The 15,303-nt window shown below is 33.5% G+C and overlaps 1 protein-coding gene across 1 annotated transcript; it reads right to left on the bottom strand.

Moving 5' to 3' along the window:
• Nucleotides 1-2,447: 2,447 nt before the first annotated feature.
• On the bottom strand, nucleotides 2,448-9,358 carry LOC133198735 (uncharacterized). Its single transcript, XM_061334746.1, has 3 exons — nucleotides 8,668-9,358; nucleotides 8,239-8,391; nucleotides 2,448-4,249 (listed from the first exon to the last, which is right to left on the bottom strand). Exons 1-3 carry the CDS (start codon nucleotides 9,314-9,316, stop codon nucleotides 2,847-2,849), a joined length of 2,205 nt encoding a protein of 734 aa, XP_061190730.1. The 5' UTR covers nucleotides 9,317-9,358; the 3' UTR covers nucleotides 2,448-2,846.
• Nucleotides 9,359-15,303: the final 5,945 nt, after the last annotated feature.

Genomic DNA, 15,303 nt, shown 5'->3' with positions numbered 1-15,303 from the left:
TCCAGGAGGTAATTTTTAAAACCAATGCAGATTTTTACTTAAATATTTTCAAAAAGTTATGAAATTCGCTTAAATATGAGTTGAGTACATAAATATGAATGTGATTAATGATGAAAGAATATTACATGCAGAAGGACCACTCTGGAAATATGATGTCATTCATTTGGTACATTTTTACATTTTAAAGAGAAAAAGACATAATTACTCATTTCGGGGGGGGGGGGGGGGTCCATAAGAAAAGTGTCCACAGCCGTCGCTCTTATATTCGATATGTTGAGTAAAATTCATTTGAAAATCACACTTCTCAAAACAATTGTGGGCGATGCATGTGCTCTTTATCATCTTATCATTTATTATCTTAATGGAAATTCCACTCAAAACTGATGTCTTCTGCAACTTTTTCAAATAAGACGGAACAATGCTCATGACATTACAATTAGCATTTAGAAGTCCATTAATGATTTGGAAAAAAACCTTTTTGTATTTCTTACCGCATGGAATTTCAACGACTAAGAAAGCGCGAGGTTTAATTCCTTAAATCACTTTCAGAGAGAAAAATACAGGGTAAGATTTGTTTTGAGACCGTATATTGTTCTTACAAATGAAGTGTTTCAAATTGCAAATTCTATATTGAGTGGTATTGTGAAATATATTGATATTTTTATTACAAATTAAATTTACATGAATTTGATTTTCTTTGCAATACATGTATTTTCTAACGTTGGAAACTTTAGGCCATCCATAAAATAATGTTTGCTTGCCCTTTCCCGACTCGGGTTAAAAAAATTGGATCGGTAGGTAGGTGGGGAATTTTTTTCACAGAAAATTTCAACTGTAACAGAAAAGAAGAAAATGTATGACTGGACCGGGAATCGAATCCGGGACTCCTGTATCACTAGTCAGGTGCTCTACAGACTGGTCTACCCAGACCAAAATCCACGGCCCAAACCATTACATTCATCTCTCTTTAAATTGTCTTCGCCCTCGAAGACCCAAACCAAGTAATAATTAGCCCCTGGCAGGACTTTCACCTGCAATTCCAGGGGTGGTCAAAGGCACCAAATCTGTAACAGGAAAGGAGAAATTGTATGGCTGGACCTGGAATCAAACCCGGGACTCCTGTTTCAAGTGCTCTACCGATTGAGCTATCCAGGCTGATATCCACGGCCCAAATCAATACACAACATACATGTTGACGAGATAAGAAAATTCAGGAATTAAATGAAAAAAAAAATCATTTTCTAGAAGTTAAAAAAAGTTTTGAGTCGGACCACTTTTAGCCAGTCAAGGTGGCCTCATATAAACTTTATAACAGTCTTTAATACTAGCAATGTAGTGATTTTCATTCCCGGTGGCTTTAAAATATATTGTGAACTTAACGATTATAACGAATTACGTTTATAACGAAGCAAAATCGCCCGTCCTTGGTATTTCGTTATAAGCGTGTTTTACTGTACTTTTCTTTTATTAAGTGTGTTGAAATTAATTTTGTTCACACTTATTAAGGCTTTTAATCGTTGAAACAGATCGAATTAACAATCACGACTTAAGGACACTATCGTATGCAGAATTTTTCTGCATCCAGGACAATTTTGCAAAATGTTGAGAAACTTCAGATTGTGTGCTCTTTTAATATATCAAAAGACGTTACAAATAACTCAGAAACAATGCGTTCAAAACGCATCAGAATCAAAGTTTATAAGCTCACCGTGAATGTTCGTGTGCGACCAAGGATCACAAAGTAAGATATTGATCCTTTTGTCTTTGGTTCGAATCCCACTGCGGGACGTGGAGACCTGTCTTTAGGATAAAATTGTATAAAACAAGGTCTAGTGTCCCAGTAGGTCTTTACACAAAAACATCTTTCACTGTTCAAAGGCTGTTAGTACCAATTAAATATCTAAATTTTCAACCTTCAATCGGAAACTGTTGACGTCTTTATATGATTGAAAAATTCTCAAATGGACGTTAAACATACAAGCACACGAAAGAATTACAAAATTGACACTGCCTCATAATAAATATAAGATGAAGTTAACAGCGATATAGAGATTATTTGGCTATTGAACTGAAATAAGCATTTTAAAAATTTTTTTCTTAAAATTAATAACATTACAATTCTGTATGAAATACGGAGATATCGAACAGTTATAAAGCTCAAGAATCCATTAAAGCAAAGTAATTATGGACTTCTATGAACGTCGGAGATAGGATCAAGTGCCAAGGTAGTGTAACCATCCCCTGTCACTTTATATATTACACACAAACAAATCATGCACAAATTAACAAGTAAACAAAAGAAATCAACATGATTATACAGTATATACATGTATTGGAATTAAGAAAAACAGAAATGAACATAATACACAAGTGGAAAACTATAAAACAATTGGAAAGACTACATGATATTACAGTTTTTATATATGACAAAGAAAATGACACCTATGGAAATTTACAAGTACACAAATACATACAACAGAAGAAGAAAGGTTATTTGTTAAAATTGTTTCAAATTGTACAAAATTAATCAAATACACATACTTTATCTTATCTTTATATCATAATTAGGCCAATCCATACTGGTAATTAGTTACATGTACCTTAGAAATTGAATACCAGTTGCCTTTGAACACTTAATTGTGAACATTTTTTTTCCAATTCATCTTATGCATATAATACCTGATGTAACTGGTGAAATTATGACTTCAATATATTTAATTAAATGCTAATTCAGATATAGTTTAGTTTTAGAATATTCCTCTTAAGTTAATCTGAACTGACTTATAAGTTTGAATCGGCCCTTACATACATAAGCATGTAACATCCCTACTGCATTGTGCATGACTTCAATGAATTCTCAGACCTTTAACCCTACGCCTTCTTTCTATTTGTTCTGCAGTAAAAATGTTGTCAGCAATACTATTCTGGTGGACATAATCATTCTTAACATATTGAATAATTTCAATTAAAAGTTGATAACATTTATCATGATAACATACGACAAGAGTAATGCTTATTACCAAGATTACATGCCTTTGAATAAAAAGAAACATTGGTAACATTTTATAGAACAGCCAAGTATATATATCAAATTCATCACTATTTCCTAGACGTATATCCACAACATCTTCTGTACTTTGCATAGCCCAACGTAAAATAGGAGTTTCTTTTTCAAATATAAAACCATTTTGCAATTCAATATCCATTGCACCTACACGAAATGTTGTTGTTTGATATTTTCTTTGAACCGTAATTATCAATGAATGCCATTCGTCTGGAAGAATTTCTACTGTAGATATTGAATACAGCCCAGAATGTGTTTTTTTATACGCAGATATACAATATGATTGAGATGTCACAACTTTTGAAACGGAACACTGTCCATAAGAAAGCAACGTCACATTATAATATGCTGTAGGCAAAAACTTAGAATTTGTGAGTACCAATGAAAAAATCAGCATATTCTTAGGAGAATTTACTCGAAAATTAAAAACATAAATGCATTCAGACCTACAGTTCAGGAGCATAATATCTTGATATAAACTTCCTTCTATTTCACTACCACTAAAAGAAGAAAGCTTTGTGTTAGAAATGGTTTTGTTGTTGGGAGAAATATACACGTCGGGGTAGAGTGTGGATTTATTGAAAGCTACGCTGTTGTTCATGATTTTAATGGTCACATGGGCATCGTGTGAATCACATACCTTCATAAATCCCCTTTTTGGTATACCTTTAACTGATCTTGTTTCATCCAAAACTTTTTTGGTTTTCAGACTTTCGTAGAGAGATTTCAAAGTAATTGTTTTATTTGGGTTCAGCTGGATACTAAAGGTAAATGTGCCTTTATCAAGCACTGAAAAAATATTTGAGTATACAATCTGTCCTTCTGTGTTTATTAACGCAAATTCTCGATTTATGTTTATTATTTTTAAAAACCATCCATAAAGATTTTGTGTGGGAAAACCAAGAAGATTTTTTCTATTAATGGAGCCCTTTGAAATTCCAAACTCAAACAAAATTAACCCAGGCAGGTATCTTTTGATATCACGTACCTGTATTTGAACAATAACAGATTCGCCTTTTTTATACAAAAAAGTTCTATTAGTAAAAGCTCCCTTATATACGTAAGAACTTTGTTCAGTACAACAAATCTGTCTTATGTTTTCAAATGGATTATTTGATACCATTCTTCTGTCTGCTGAATAACACATTAGGGACGTCTGACTATTGAGGATTGCTGAATAGGAATCTGTAATTGATAAAAACATAATCAAATATTTTTATACATAAATTTGGGACTCGGAAAATGTAAGATCAGAAAATTATATCTACTGACTACCGCAAATTATATATTTCTGACCGCAAAATAATTATCTGGCTGTTGGCATAAGCGACAGTTATTATCTGGGGCACGACAGATATCATTTATCTTGCAATTACATGTAATTATTTTGGGGCCGCCAATACATTTATTTACTGGCGGCTGCCAGAATTTATCTGGCCCCGCCAGTTAATCCTACGACATCCCCAAAATAAATATTTGGCTGCTACCACATAATTATTGATAAGATTAAATTTTAGAATAAGATTTTAGTGGCTGCGAAACCATTACTGTGAGAAATACAAGAAGCCCATGGGCAACAACAGTCAGTTGTGTAACTACGATACTGTTGTGAATTCCTTTGTAAGACTTTGATCACACGGGGGTCATGATTTGAGTAAATTTGAATTCACATTTACCGCAAATGCTTCCACACATATCTGAATAATCGTGACCTTGCTATTCTTGAAAAGATTTTTATTATTTATTTCAATGAATGTAAAGTTTTGATCCCTTATTGTGGACCCATCTTAATCAAGTGTTAAGATTTGAAAACAAATTAGAATCTACCGCCCCTACTTATATTTGTCTGGGTTTTATTGTTTGTTTGTTGTTTAACGTCCCTCTCGAGAATTTTTTACTCATATGGAGACACCACCACTTGCCGGCGGAGCAAATTTTGACATATACTCGGCACTCAGGGCCATTGAGCAGTAAGGGATCTTTTTCGTGCCCTGCACCTACTGCGACGCAGGACCTCGGTTTATATGGTCTCATCCGAATGACGGTCTCCACATCCCAAAGTGGGATTCGAACCCACGACGTAATGATCAACTCCTTCACGGCCAGGAACACGTTAAGTTCCTTTATAGTACCGTTGTCAGAGACCTTTTAAGTTAAACACTAAAATTGGTTCGTTGTCATGCCCACACAGGTGAGGTTAAGATGATATCCGTCCGGTGTCATAACTTCAGAGAACTAATAATTAGTTTTATTTCATTTTCCAAGTGAGTTGATTGATTACAATCTCTCAAATTGCAATGGGGAACAGAACAGACACTATATTTGTTGGTGCATCAATAACGTCAGATATTAACAGGTTATATTACAGTAGTTTGCGTTGGGGATACACCACCCTGCTTAAAACATATTCTGATTTCTTTACATTTTCTTTGAAATGAATATATTTTTCGATTATACGATAAAAAAATACCCAACACTAGGTACAGGCAATAGTATGAGGTATTGTTAGCCCCTGAAATAAAAATCAAAGCAAAGTAAAACTGAATTTTTTTGCTATAATTCACATTATGTCCGTTGTCATTGCAAGTTACGAAAATTCAGTCCTTTGTCAGAATTGTACTGTATACAACATTGGTAAACTACTGTTTAATGCATTCTATTTATCAATAATACCTCAAAATAGAGCCCGAGGGAAAAGATGTTGGAAAGAAAAACCGGTCATATCATTTCGCCGAATAAGTATTACTAAATATATTCATTTATATATACCTGCAATACATATGCAAAATTGTATGAATGATTCTTTAAAACTCATTGATTAGTAAATTTTGCAAACGTTGAGTATTTTGAATGTATGTATTTAACTGTATTTTGAATGTATATATTTAACTGTGATCTAATTTTAAATGTATAATTTACATGTAGAGAGATGACATAATAAGTTTTGAAAACATGTTCCCAATCCTTTCGTAATTACAAATTGGAATAAAATATGTTCAAACCAAACCAACACTACAGACGCAAATCTCCTTACAGAAATGGTTTTGAGAAGCCTAGATTTCCTGGTTTATTCATTTTCATTGCTTATACAACAGACTTATCAAAGTATTTAAGTGATTATTCTTGCATTCAGTAGTGATAATTAAGAGTGCAAATTTGGCGATTGAAATTTTAGCGGCTTACTTAGCCGCTAAAATAAGCTTAAGTAAGCACCCCGCTAAAAATACCCGCTGTACGGTACATATTGAAGTTGGAATGATTTCGGTATAGATTAAAATATATGTCTACATATATTGATAAAAGCTGAAACATATCTTTTCTGTTAACCATGTCCCCACGTGCTAGTCATTTCCTAGTTATATTTTCGTGACTAATTTACCATAACCGTTCACAATCAGAACGTAGTCTCACTAAATCTCACCAGAGCTACTGCGAACTTCTTGGCTATTATTATCTTTAGAACACCAAAAAATAAAATGTTCCGAAAACATTAGTAGGGTTGTTACGCTTCCTCTTGAAGCTTCCACATAGATTTTCTTTTTCTTATTTAATGATTCTTTAGAAAGAAATATTTAAAAAGAGTTTTCATTTATGTTTCAATGTTAAACTTTGATCATTTATTGTAGATTTACCCTATCTCCAGGGGTCATTAAATGAACAATTTGGAATCTACACTTCCTCGGGAAGCTTCTACGTGAGTTTCACTCAATGTAGTCCAATTGATCTAGAAAAGATTTTATCTCATATATTTCAATGTTGAACACTGATCCCTTATCGAGGTTCTATCTTATCCCCAGGGATCATGATATGAACAATTATAAATCTACACATCTTCATCCGGAAGAGTTCACATTTTTAATCTACTGGTTCTTGAGAGGAGAGTTTTATAGATTTATCTTATATTTTTAAATGTAAGACTTTCATACCTATTTAGTCCTTTTTTCTTATCTTTGGGGGTCATAATTGGAAAAAAAATCTCAAGAAAAATTATACTTAAGTTTTACATTTTCTTGCCAAGAGGTTTTTGAAAAGAAGACTGTTAAAGACTGTTATAGATATTTCTTATAATTTTCAATGCAAAAGTTTCTCCCCTATTGTGGCCTCATCCTAAGTCAGGTGTATATGACTTGAACAATTTAGAATTTACACTTCGACAGTAATCTTATGATAAGTTTCAGCTTTTTTCGCCTAGTGGTTCTCAAAAAGATGTTTGAATGATAGCACCTGTATATTTTTACCTTTTCTTGATTATCCTATTGAAAGAGGGCTAGGCCTTCAATTGAACAATTTAGAATTTCATTTTCTACGAAAGTTTTGTGCTTTCTAGACCCAGTGGTTCTGGAAAAGAAGTTAAAAATGTGAAAAGTCTACAGAAGGACGAATGGATAGATAGACATGTAAGACACCTGATAACAGTTTATTTAAAAAAGCGAATAAAGGTGGTACAATCTTTGCTAATACAACATGACACTCCAGAATTTGCTATAAAGAGCTATACCTAAGACATTAAAGTATAATTTCTTTCACCAAAAGTTACTCAAAGGAAAAAAGAAGTCAAATTTCTTTTCATACATATTAGACATTGAGTGAAGGATCATTTTCTGAAGCTTAAAATGATAATTTCAGGTCCAGCTTACGTACTTTAACTAGAAATTACACTGTGAGTTTGTATAATATGATTAATCAAATTTATGATTAAGGGTAATAAAAAATTAATCTAACAACTGCCAGATATTTCAAAACTTATCAAGTGACCAAGAGAAATTTATTTAATGACTGCCAGCAACTTTTTCGGCAACCTCCAAAAATAAATATATGGTGACCACCAAAAACATGAAGGCTATTAGACGCTTACTTGTTGGTTACCTGATATCTATGAAGCAACCGCCAGATAAACTACTTTCCCCACCTAGCAGATTTATACTTCCCTATAAAATAGTTCACAAATGTATGAATTTTAACAAATTAATCTTTATTGCTGTTTTTCATAAGCATGATGAGCAACTGAAATCAAATTCTATTTGGAAGACGTTGAATACCCTTTCAGATCTCAAATTGCTCAAGGAGCAGAGGAACAAAGTAGTATAAACTACAATGAAATTAATCATTTTTTTTTTCTTTTTAATACTGATTCTGTTACACAGGGCAGAGAATGACAAATGAGGTTTACTCACCATCGGTTTCAAAAATTCTTGAATATGGAATAGGATGAAGCTTCAACAGTATTAATCCATATAAGGAAAACAATGCAGCCATAGAGAGAAATACTTGAAAACAAGATGCCCTTTCAGGTTTTTCATTTCGACCCCATAAAAAATTCCATAATCCTAAAATGAAAGACAAAAAAAACATACAGCTCATTATCAACAAGCAGAGCAAAAAAAAAAAAAAAAAAAAAGATCCAGAAAACCATTATGGTCGACCAAAAATCAGCTCTTTATCAAACTACCTATGAAAGAATGACAGACAGAAAGGAGCATGCCCAAATTATATTATGGTTTGGTATATTTAAAAATGCATTAGGACATAAAGATACAAAACAATAATAGAACTGTTAAGTATGGAAGATTTTGTTGCAGGGACTTGAATTAGTCTTGACCTACCTTTATATGAAAAGATGCTTGGCTTTTTGCTGACTTCACCACCATCTGAAATCATTTTGTTAATTCTTTCCTCGAGTTCTGTAGTTGAACTTTGAAGATCTATATCTTCTTTTGGAATTGGATCTAAGGGTGCATCAACTTCAGATTTCTCAAAGGAATTCAATTTTTCTGTCAAAGTCTTTTCAACCGATAAAAATGCAATGACATCACTTCCTGTCAAAGCTTCCTCTGAAATACCACAGCATTCTGTTGCATTTTCAATAAAACATTGTAGCTGCTCCTTTTTCTTTGCTAGTCTGCTCAGAATATTTTGTAAAATTTCATTTGTTTCAAGGTTCACATTATTTTCATATTCTCGAATATATTGAACGCCTCTATCTGCTTCTGCAGTCAGATTTTCTCTGCCTTTACTGTTACTGTCTGAAATTGATGCATATTCATTTTCTACAGTTTCCAATATCTTTTTTGCCCTTGTAATCTTTTCATGAGCTGCTTGGTAACTACTTCTCATATATTTCTTGCGTTTTTCATATTCTTCCTTCAGAGGCTTATATTCATGATCATTGTGTCCTTCTACAACACAGTTGGCACACACCGGTTTACCACATGATTTTGCTGAGCAAAAATACTTTAGCTCGTTTTTTTTCATGATTAGAGAGCAAACATATGTTTTTGGGTAAGTTATCACAAGATGGTTCTAGTGTCACCAAGGAATCTTCAGGAATTTCAAAAAGATGATTACTGCATGTACTTGATTTTCTTTCTTTAAAGCAACCTTGACACAATCGAAAGTTACATGTGGAACAAAAATACTTTGCTTGATCATGTCGTTTGCAAAGTTTACAAATGGATTTAGAAAATTTTGCTAAGAGATCCTTCAGATCACGTCTGGTATTATCCTTAGGAAAAATCTTTATATCTCTGTTTTTCACAGGATGTTCTTGATTACACAAGGGGCAGATTAGTTTTTGTCGTTTACAATGCTTAATCAGGCAATCTGTGCAAAACGTGTGCATGCAGGGTAAAACTCGTGGAACATGATTCTTTTCATCATATTCAACACAGCAGATGTGGCATTCACACATATTTTCTATGTCATTTACAAACCCCTTTACTGTAGCCGCTGCCATCAGTTCATGAATAAAGTGTGGGTTCCAAAAAATGTAAAGTAATTCAAAATCCCGGTCTATATTTCTAGATCCATGAGCGTAATTCTGCTCTAAAAGAAAAAGAAAACTCTCTGTATTTTCTAAATCATTCAGTTAATACATGTATTTACTAGTTGTTTTAGGAAATACATATAATGACTGAATAGGTTAGGAATTAAATGTACTTACTGAATATTTTAGTTAATTTTACACGTTTTTACTGATCTTGAATTGTGCATGTATTGCTCCTGGAAAAGCAGGGTGACTTTACGTACAATTAATTTATAAATATGCATGCTTTTTCTAAAAGCACATTTACCATGTTTACACGTGTAACAGTATTAGGATATTTTTTCTACAAAGCTGACATTCGTCACATATAGATATAATTATAATGATATTGATAATGTTTTTGTTTGTTTGTTTATTGTTTAACATCCCTCTCGAGAATTGTTCACTCATATTGAGACGCCACCACTTGCCGGTGGAAAGCTACAAATTTTGACCTATACTCGGCACTCAGGGCCATTGAGCAGTGAGGGATCTTTTTCGTGCCAGCACATACTGCAATACGAGACCTCGGTTTATACGGTCTCATCCGAAGGACCGGTCTCCACATCCCACAGTAGGATTCGAACCCGCGACGTAAGGATCAACTCCTTATTACGCTACTCTAGAGCGAACGCTCTAACCACTGCGCCACACGGGCGACCATTGATAATGAAATCAATATTGTTATACTTGAATTTTTCATGCTGAATTATTTACATATTTTTATTCCTTCCCAAATACCTAAGACTTAATAGTATACTTTAAAAATATAGAAAGTGTCTACTGTTCAGAGGAAACAAGTTACTGAATTTTTTAGTTATAAATTTTATTAATTTTTCAGTATCTCCATTTCAAAGATTTAAATTTGCATACAGATTTAACAGATGTTAACCTGAGATGTTTTGCTAAATGTATTCACATGCATTATGTACATACATGTAGTATTTATAATTATTTACTTCAGCAGCTGTTCATATCTACCTTCGTATCAAACTTACATTAACATTGAATTCTGTATTTTACAATGAATTCAAATGTTTATTACTCATAAACAAAGTTATGCAAAGTATATTATAAATTCATATTTAATATTAATAAAGCACATAATATGCAGCAATTAAATCTATCGTCTAGGTCTGTTTATCGCACATGTGTTCAAATGATGAAATCTCTCCTTTCCATGCACTTATCATATTTATATTTTTTGTGTCTAAAATGTAATTTAAAAAAAAACAAATCTTTGATTTACAAACAAAAACTCGTTAATATTCAGTGTAAAGATCTTTCGAGGACGATCCCGTGGCATTTAGGTAAAACATGTGAGTTTATTTACTTGAAAAATTTCATAGATAAACCATTTATTTACCTCACATCTTATTAAAACAATGTTCATTCAATATAACTTGAATCATCTCAGAATGAATTTTTAGTTTTCCGGAATGTTTGTAGAATTTGGAACTGTCTGAATGGCTGACATTTGTCATTTTGAATCAGATTTTATAATAAAGACTTGGTTCCGAGCACTTAATACAAAGTTTGAAATGTATCAAAAACATATATTTAAGGAATAACTGTCTTATTTTTTGGATTCATGATGTGATCAATCGAGTGGCTTGCGTGATAATTTGCATAAACGCCGAAGGCTCCTGATTCAGCAAATTCCCGTGCTAATAGCCCCGCTTCTGTCTCTATTTGTCCCGCACCGCACCGCACGTGATTTTTTTTTAACCGCGCCTATCGATGAACCAGTAGATTTATGTAGAAATAAAGTATTTTTACAATTTGTAATTTTATCTCGGACAAAGACATTGGAAATGTAAATATTAGGAATTGTTTGGAAGATGTGGGTGTCTTAACGACAATTAATAATTTTTCTGAGACTTCTGGTGCACGGAGTGTGGTAGGTGAGCTATATTTTCAAAGAACAAGTCATGCATAAACAAGCAAGTTAAGCAGGAGGCATTATGGGGCCTGCGTACCTTTACTTTTTTACATATATTCAATAGGTAAACTTAATATTTATTAACCAAGACCCAAGTACCTCTTTACAGTTTCTTAACGATTAAAAAAAAATCTGTGTTGTATTCGTTCTGGCAAGTTGCATATATTAATGGTCACGGTCCACTAGTCCGAAGATTCTCTAGTCCGACGGTCCACTAGTCCGAAGGTTCTCTAGTCCGACGGTCCACTAGTCCGAAGATTCTCTAGTCCGAAGATCCACTAGTCCGAAAATTCACTAGTCAGAAAACCCAATATAATTCATAAGTTAAGCAGTTCAAAGTGTCCGGCTCTGTGCAATTATTCTATATGTACCTTAAGAAGTCCCTAAACTTTGGGGTTGAAATTCGGACCACAAAATACAAAGACTAAAAATTATTAATAGAAATTTGAAACTTCCTTCTTATATTCATATTCCCGCATCTCAACCCTTTCTTAATTTTTCCACTGTTGACCGGTCAAGTTGGCCTTGTGGTCCCGTGTAACAGAAGAAAAAAACCAAAATTTATGGAAGTATCCAAAATAAATGAAATTCCTTTATCTGTGTATGCATCTATAATTTATTCTATACATGCTGTATGAACAGCACTATACATTTATATATATTACAGTTAAACAAAACATGTTTTAGTATTTGGTTAAAGTGACATCGCAACGCACAAACGGGAAAATTGACAAACAGAGAAATTTGCATGACCCGTGCGAATTTTGTTCAACTGTTGAATGTATTAGGTATCAGAAAATTAGAGGTTTCGGAACCTAAAAAATCTACTTTTATGGAGAAAAAAATGTATGGTCCAAGATGAAAATATTGCTTTACTTCTTCCTCATAATTGTCCGCATGCGCATCTTGACAGAATCTTACATAATTCTACCAATTTACCTGGAAAACATTATTCAGGTTACCAATGTTAATATAAGTATACGAGAAATTTTGCTGAGTTCTGAAAAATGTTTGTTTGTGTTATATATCCTTAAATCTATTTCGTGAAAAATCGGGGGGGGGGGGGGGTAGACGTTTTGGAGAAACTTTTGAATCAGCCCTTATACTAAGTGTCAGAACATTATTTGGGGACTAAATTGAGAGCATATATACAAGTTAAAAAAAAAAAACACGTCTCGAAGTGGCAAAGGAACTGGATCCTTCTTTGGAATGAGATCAAATTAAGAGGGGGTGAAAAACGTAATAAATCAAATTTAAATGGCGTAAACAAGAAGTCTGTGAGCCAATGCTCACTAATAATACCCCCGCTCTGATGTGAATACACAAGTTCAGTTATGGACAGACACAGTGATAATCAGGAAATTGAAATCGGATTTGTACAAAAATGAATCCCACCATATGGCATGCCTAAACAAAGAGTGTGCTAAAATTCTAAGCAACTGCGATGAGTAGTTGCTGAGAAAACTGCGACCAAAATTTGTTACGGACAGACAGAAACACAACTAGACAGACAGACAGACACTCAAGGATAAAACAGTATACCCCCTCTCCTTCGGAGCGGGGGAATAGTAGCTAAGTGTTGCATGTACGATTAAGATCAATGACTTTTTAATAAAAGAGATGCATGTACTCCCACTGGGATGAATGACTATTATTATTCCCACGAAAGATTGTTAAGTACGGTAAAAGTTGATCTGTGTCATTTTTTTTCAAAGTATTTAACTTGTTTGCAATTCAATTTAGAGTTCTCTAGTTTAAAAATTATCATTAAAGCAAAACTTTGTATGACTGAAAGGATAATTAGAAAAAAAAATCATTCGGGATATTCAATGCTGCGGGCAAAGAAAGAAATATGTTGCATAGAATGAAATAGAATAGACTAGTGGGTATTTTTCACACACACACACACACACACACACACACACACACACACACAAAACAACAACAACAACAAAAATTCAAACCCAAACACATGTCTCCCCTTCTTAACCAACATTAACGAGTGCAATAATACGATCAGGGTAGAAAATAATAATGCAGTGCAAATCAGTTCAAATTTCTCGATCTGTGTACAAAATTTCAAGTTTTTATTTCAAAAGAATCTTAAATTATTGTCTGGTCTGGTGGAAAAAAAATGGCATTCATCCTTCCCCTTTACCTCCATGTTCCAAGTTTGAAGTCTTAATGTCAAAGGGTTCTTAAGTTATGGTCTAGTCGTGTTTTCTCAATTTGATCTTGATGAAGAAAGGGGTCAAAGTCAAAATTTTGGTGCAGTGCATCTTGTATTAATGTTTTCTTACTATGTTCCAACTTTGAAATCCTAATATCAAATTGTTCTCAGGTTATGGCTTGGACTTGGTCATGGTCAAAAGTTTTGGTGGTGTGCACTCCTTCTTAATGTCATCTATCTTTGTTCCTAGCTTGAAGTCTTAATGTCAAAGGGTATTTAAGTTATAACCCGGACAAAATTTAGAAGAAAAAGAATGATTATATGCCAGTAATAGTGACACGAACAGGAAATGCGCACTTTAAAAGAAATACTTATTAAGGAAAATATCACAATGAAATAGGTTGATAGAATTCAACGCAGACGTTTGAGAAAACATTGTATCAAAATCATTGTTCAAAGTTCATTTTATGTCATTGCAGGTAAAATATTTTTTTCTGAAATGACCAGTAACATATTTTATTGTTTAAACAAAACGAGAAGGAGGGATACTCATAAACTAGATTTTTCATCTTTGCTAGCAATGATTTGAAATTTCTTACAGGTACTCACAGATCAGTTGACTGAAGGCCCATAATTCAATGTCAGATTACTTATTTTATTGCCTTTGCAGGACAGAGTAATTGTATTTTCGTAAACAGTTTATTCATTTCCAAAAACGCCATCTCCCCTGTCCTTAATTGTCAAATTACTCCTATGAAAATTATTGATTTCTTTTTAGAAATTGGATAAAAAAAACTTATTTTATTATTTTTTTTAAAATACTGAAATTGAAATATTTATTGTCCATTTGATGAATCTTTAAAATTTTGCCTAAGAGAATAGCCAAGGTGGATTGAAATTCAGCTGCAAAGAAGAATTTCAATCCAATGTTTACTAAAACGTCAGCAATAAACTCAATGCGGACGTCGGAGAAAACATTCAATTCAATATAATGTTTTCCTAGACGTTTGCGATCAATCATTTGATTAAAATTCTTCTTCTAAAAAGCATTTCTTTTTTTGTCGCCCGCGTGGCGCAGTGGTTAGAGCGTCTGCTCTAGAGTCGCGAAGTAAGGAGTTGATCCTTACGTCGCGGGTTCGAATCCCACTGTGGGACGTGGAGACCGGTCCTTCGGATGACACCGTATAAACCGAGGTCCCGTGTCGCAGTAGGTGCTGGCACGATAAAGATCCCTCACTGCTCAATGGCCGTAAGTGCCGAGTATAGGACAAAATTTGCAGCTCTCCACCGGCAAATGGTGGCGTCTCCATATGAGTGAAAAATTC

The sequence above is a fragment of the Saccostrea echinata genome, unplaced genomic scaffold (assembly GCF_033153115.1).
Source record: "Saccostrea echinata isolate AGI-Se365-2 ecotype Australia unplaced genomic scaffold, CSIRO_AGI_Sech_v1 ptg000033l, whole genome shotgun sequence".
Classification (NCBI taxonomy): domain Eukaryota; kingdom Metazoa; phylum Mollusca; class Bivalvia; order Ostreida; family Ostreidae; genus Saccostrea; species Saccostrea echinata.
Note: the sequence above shows the minus strand (reverse complement) of the source record. Positions and strands in the feature narration are given on the sequence as shown.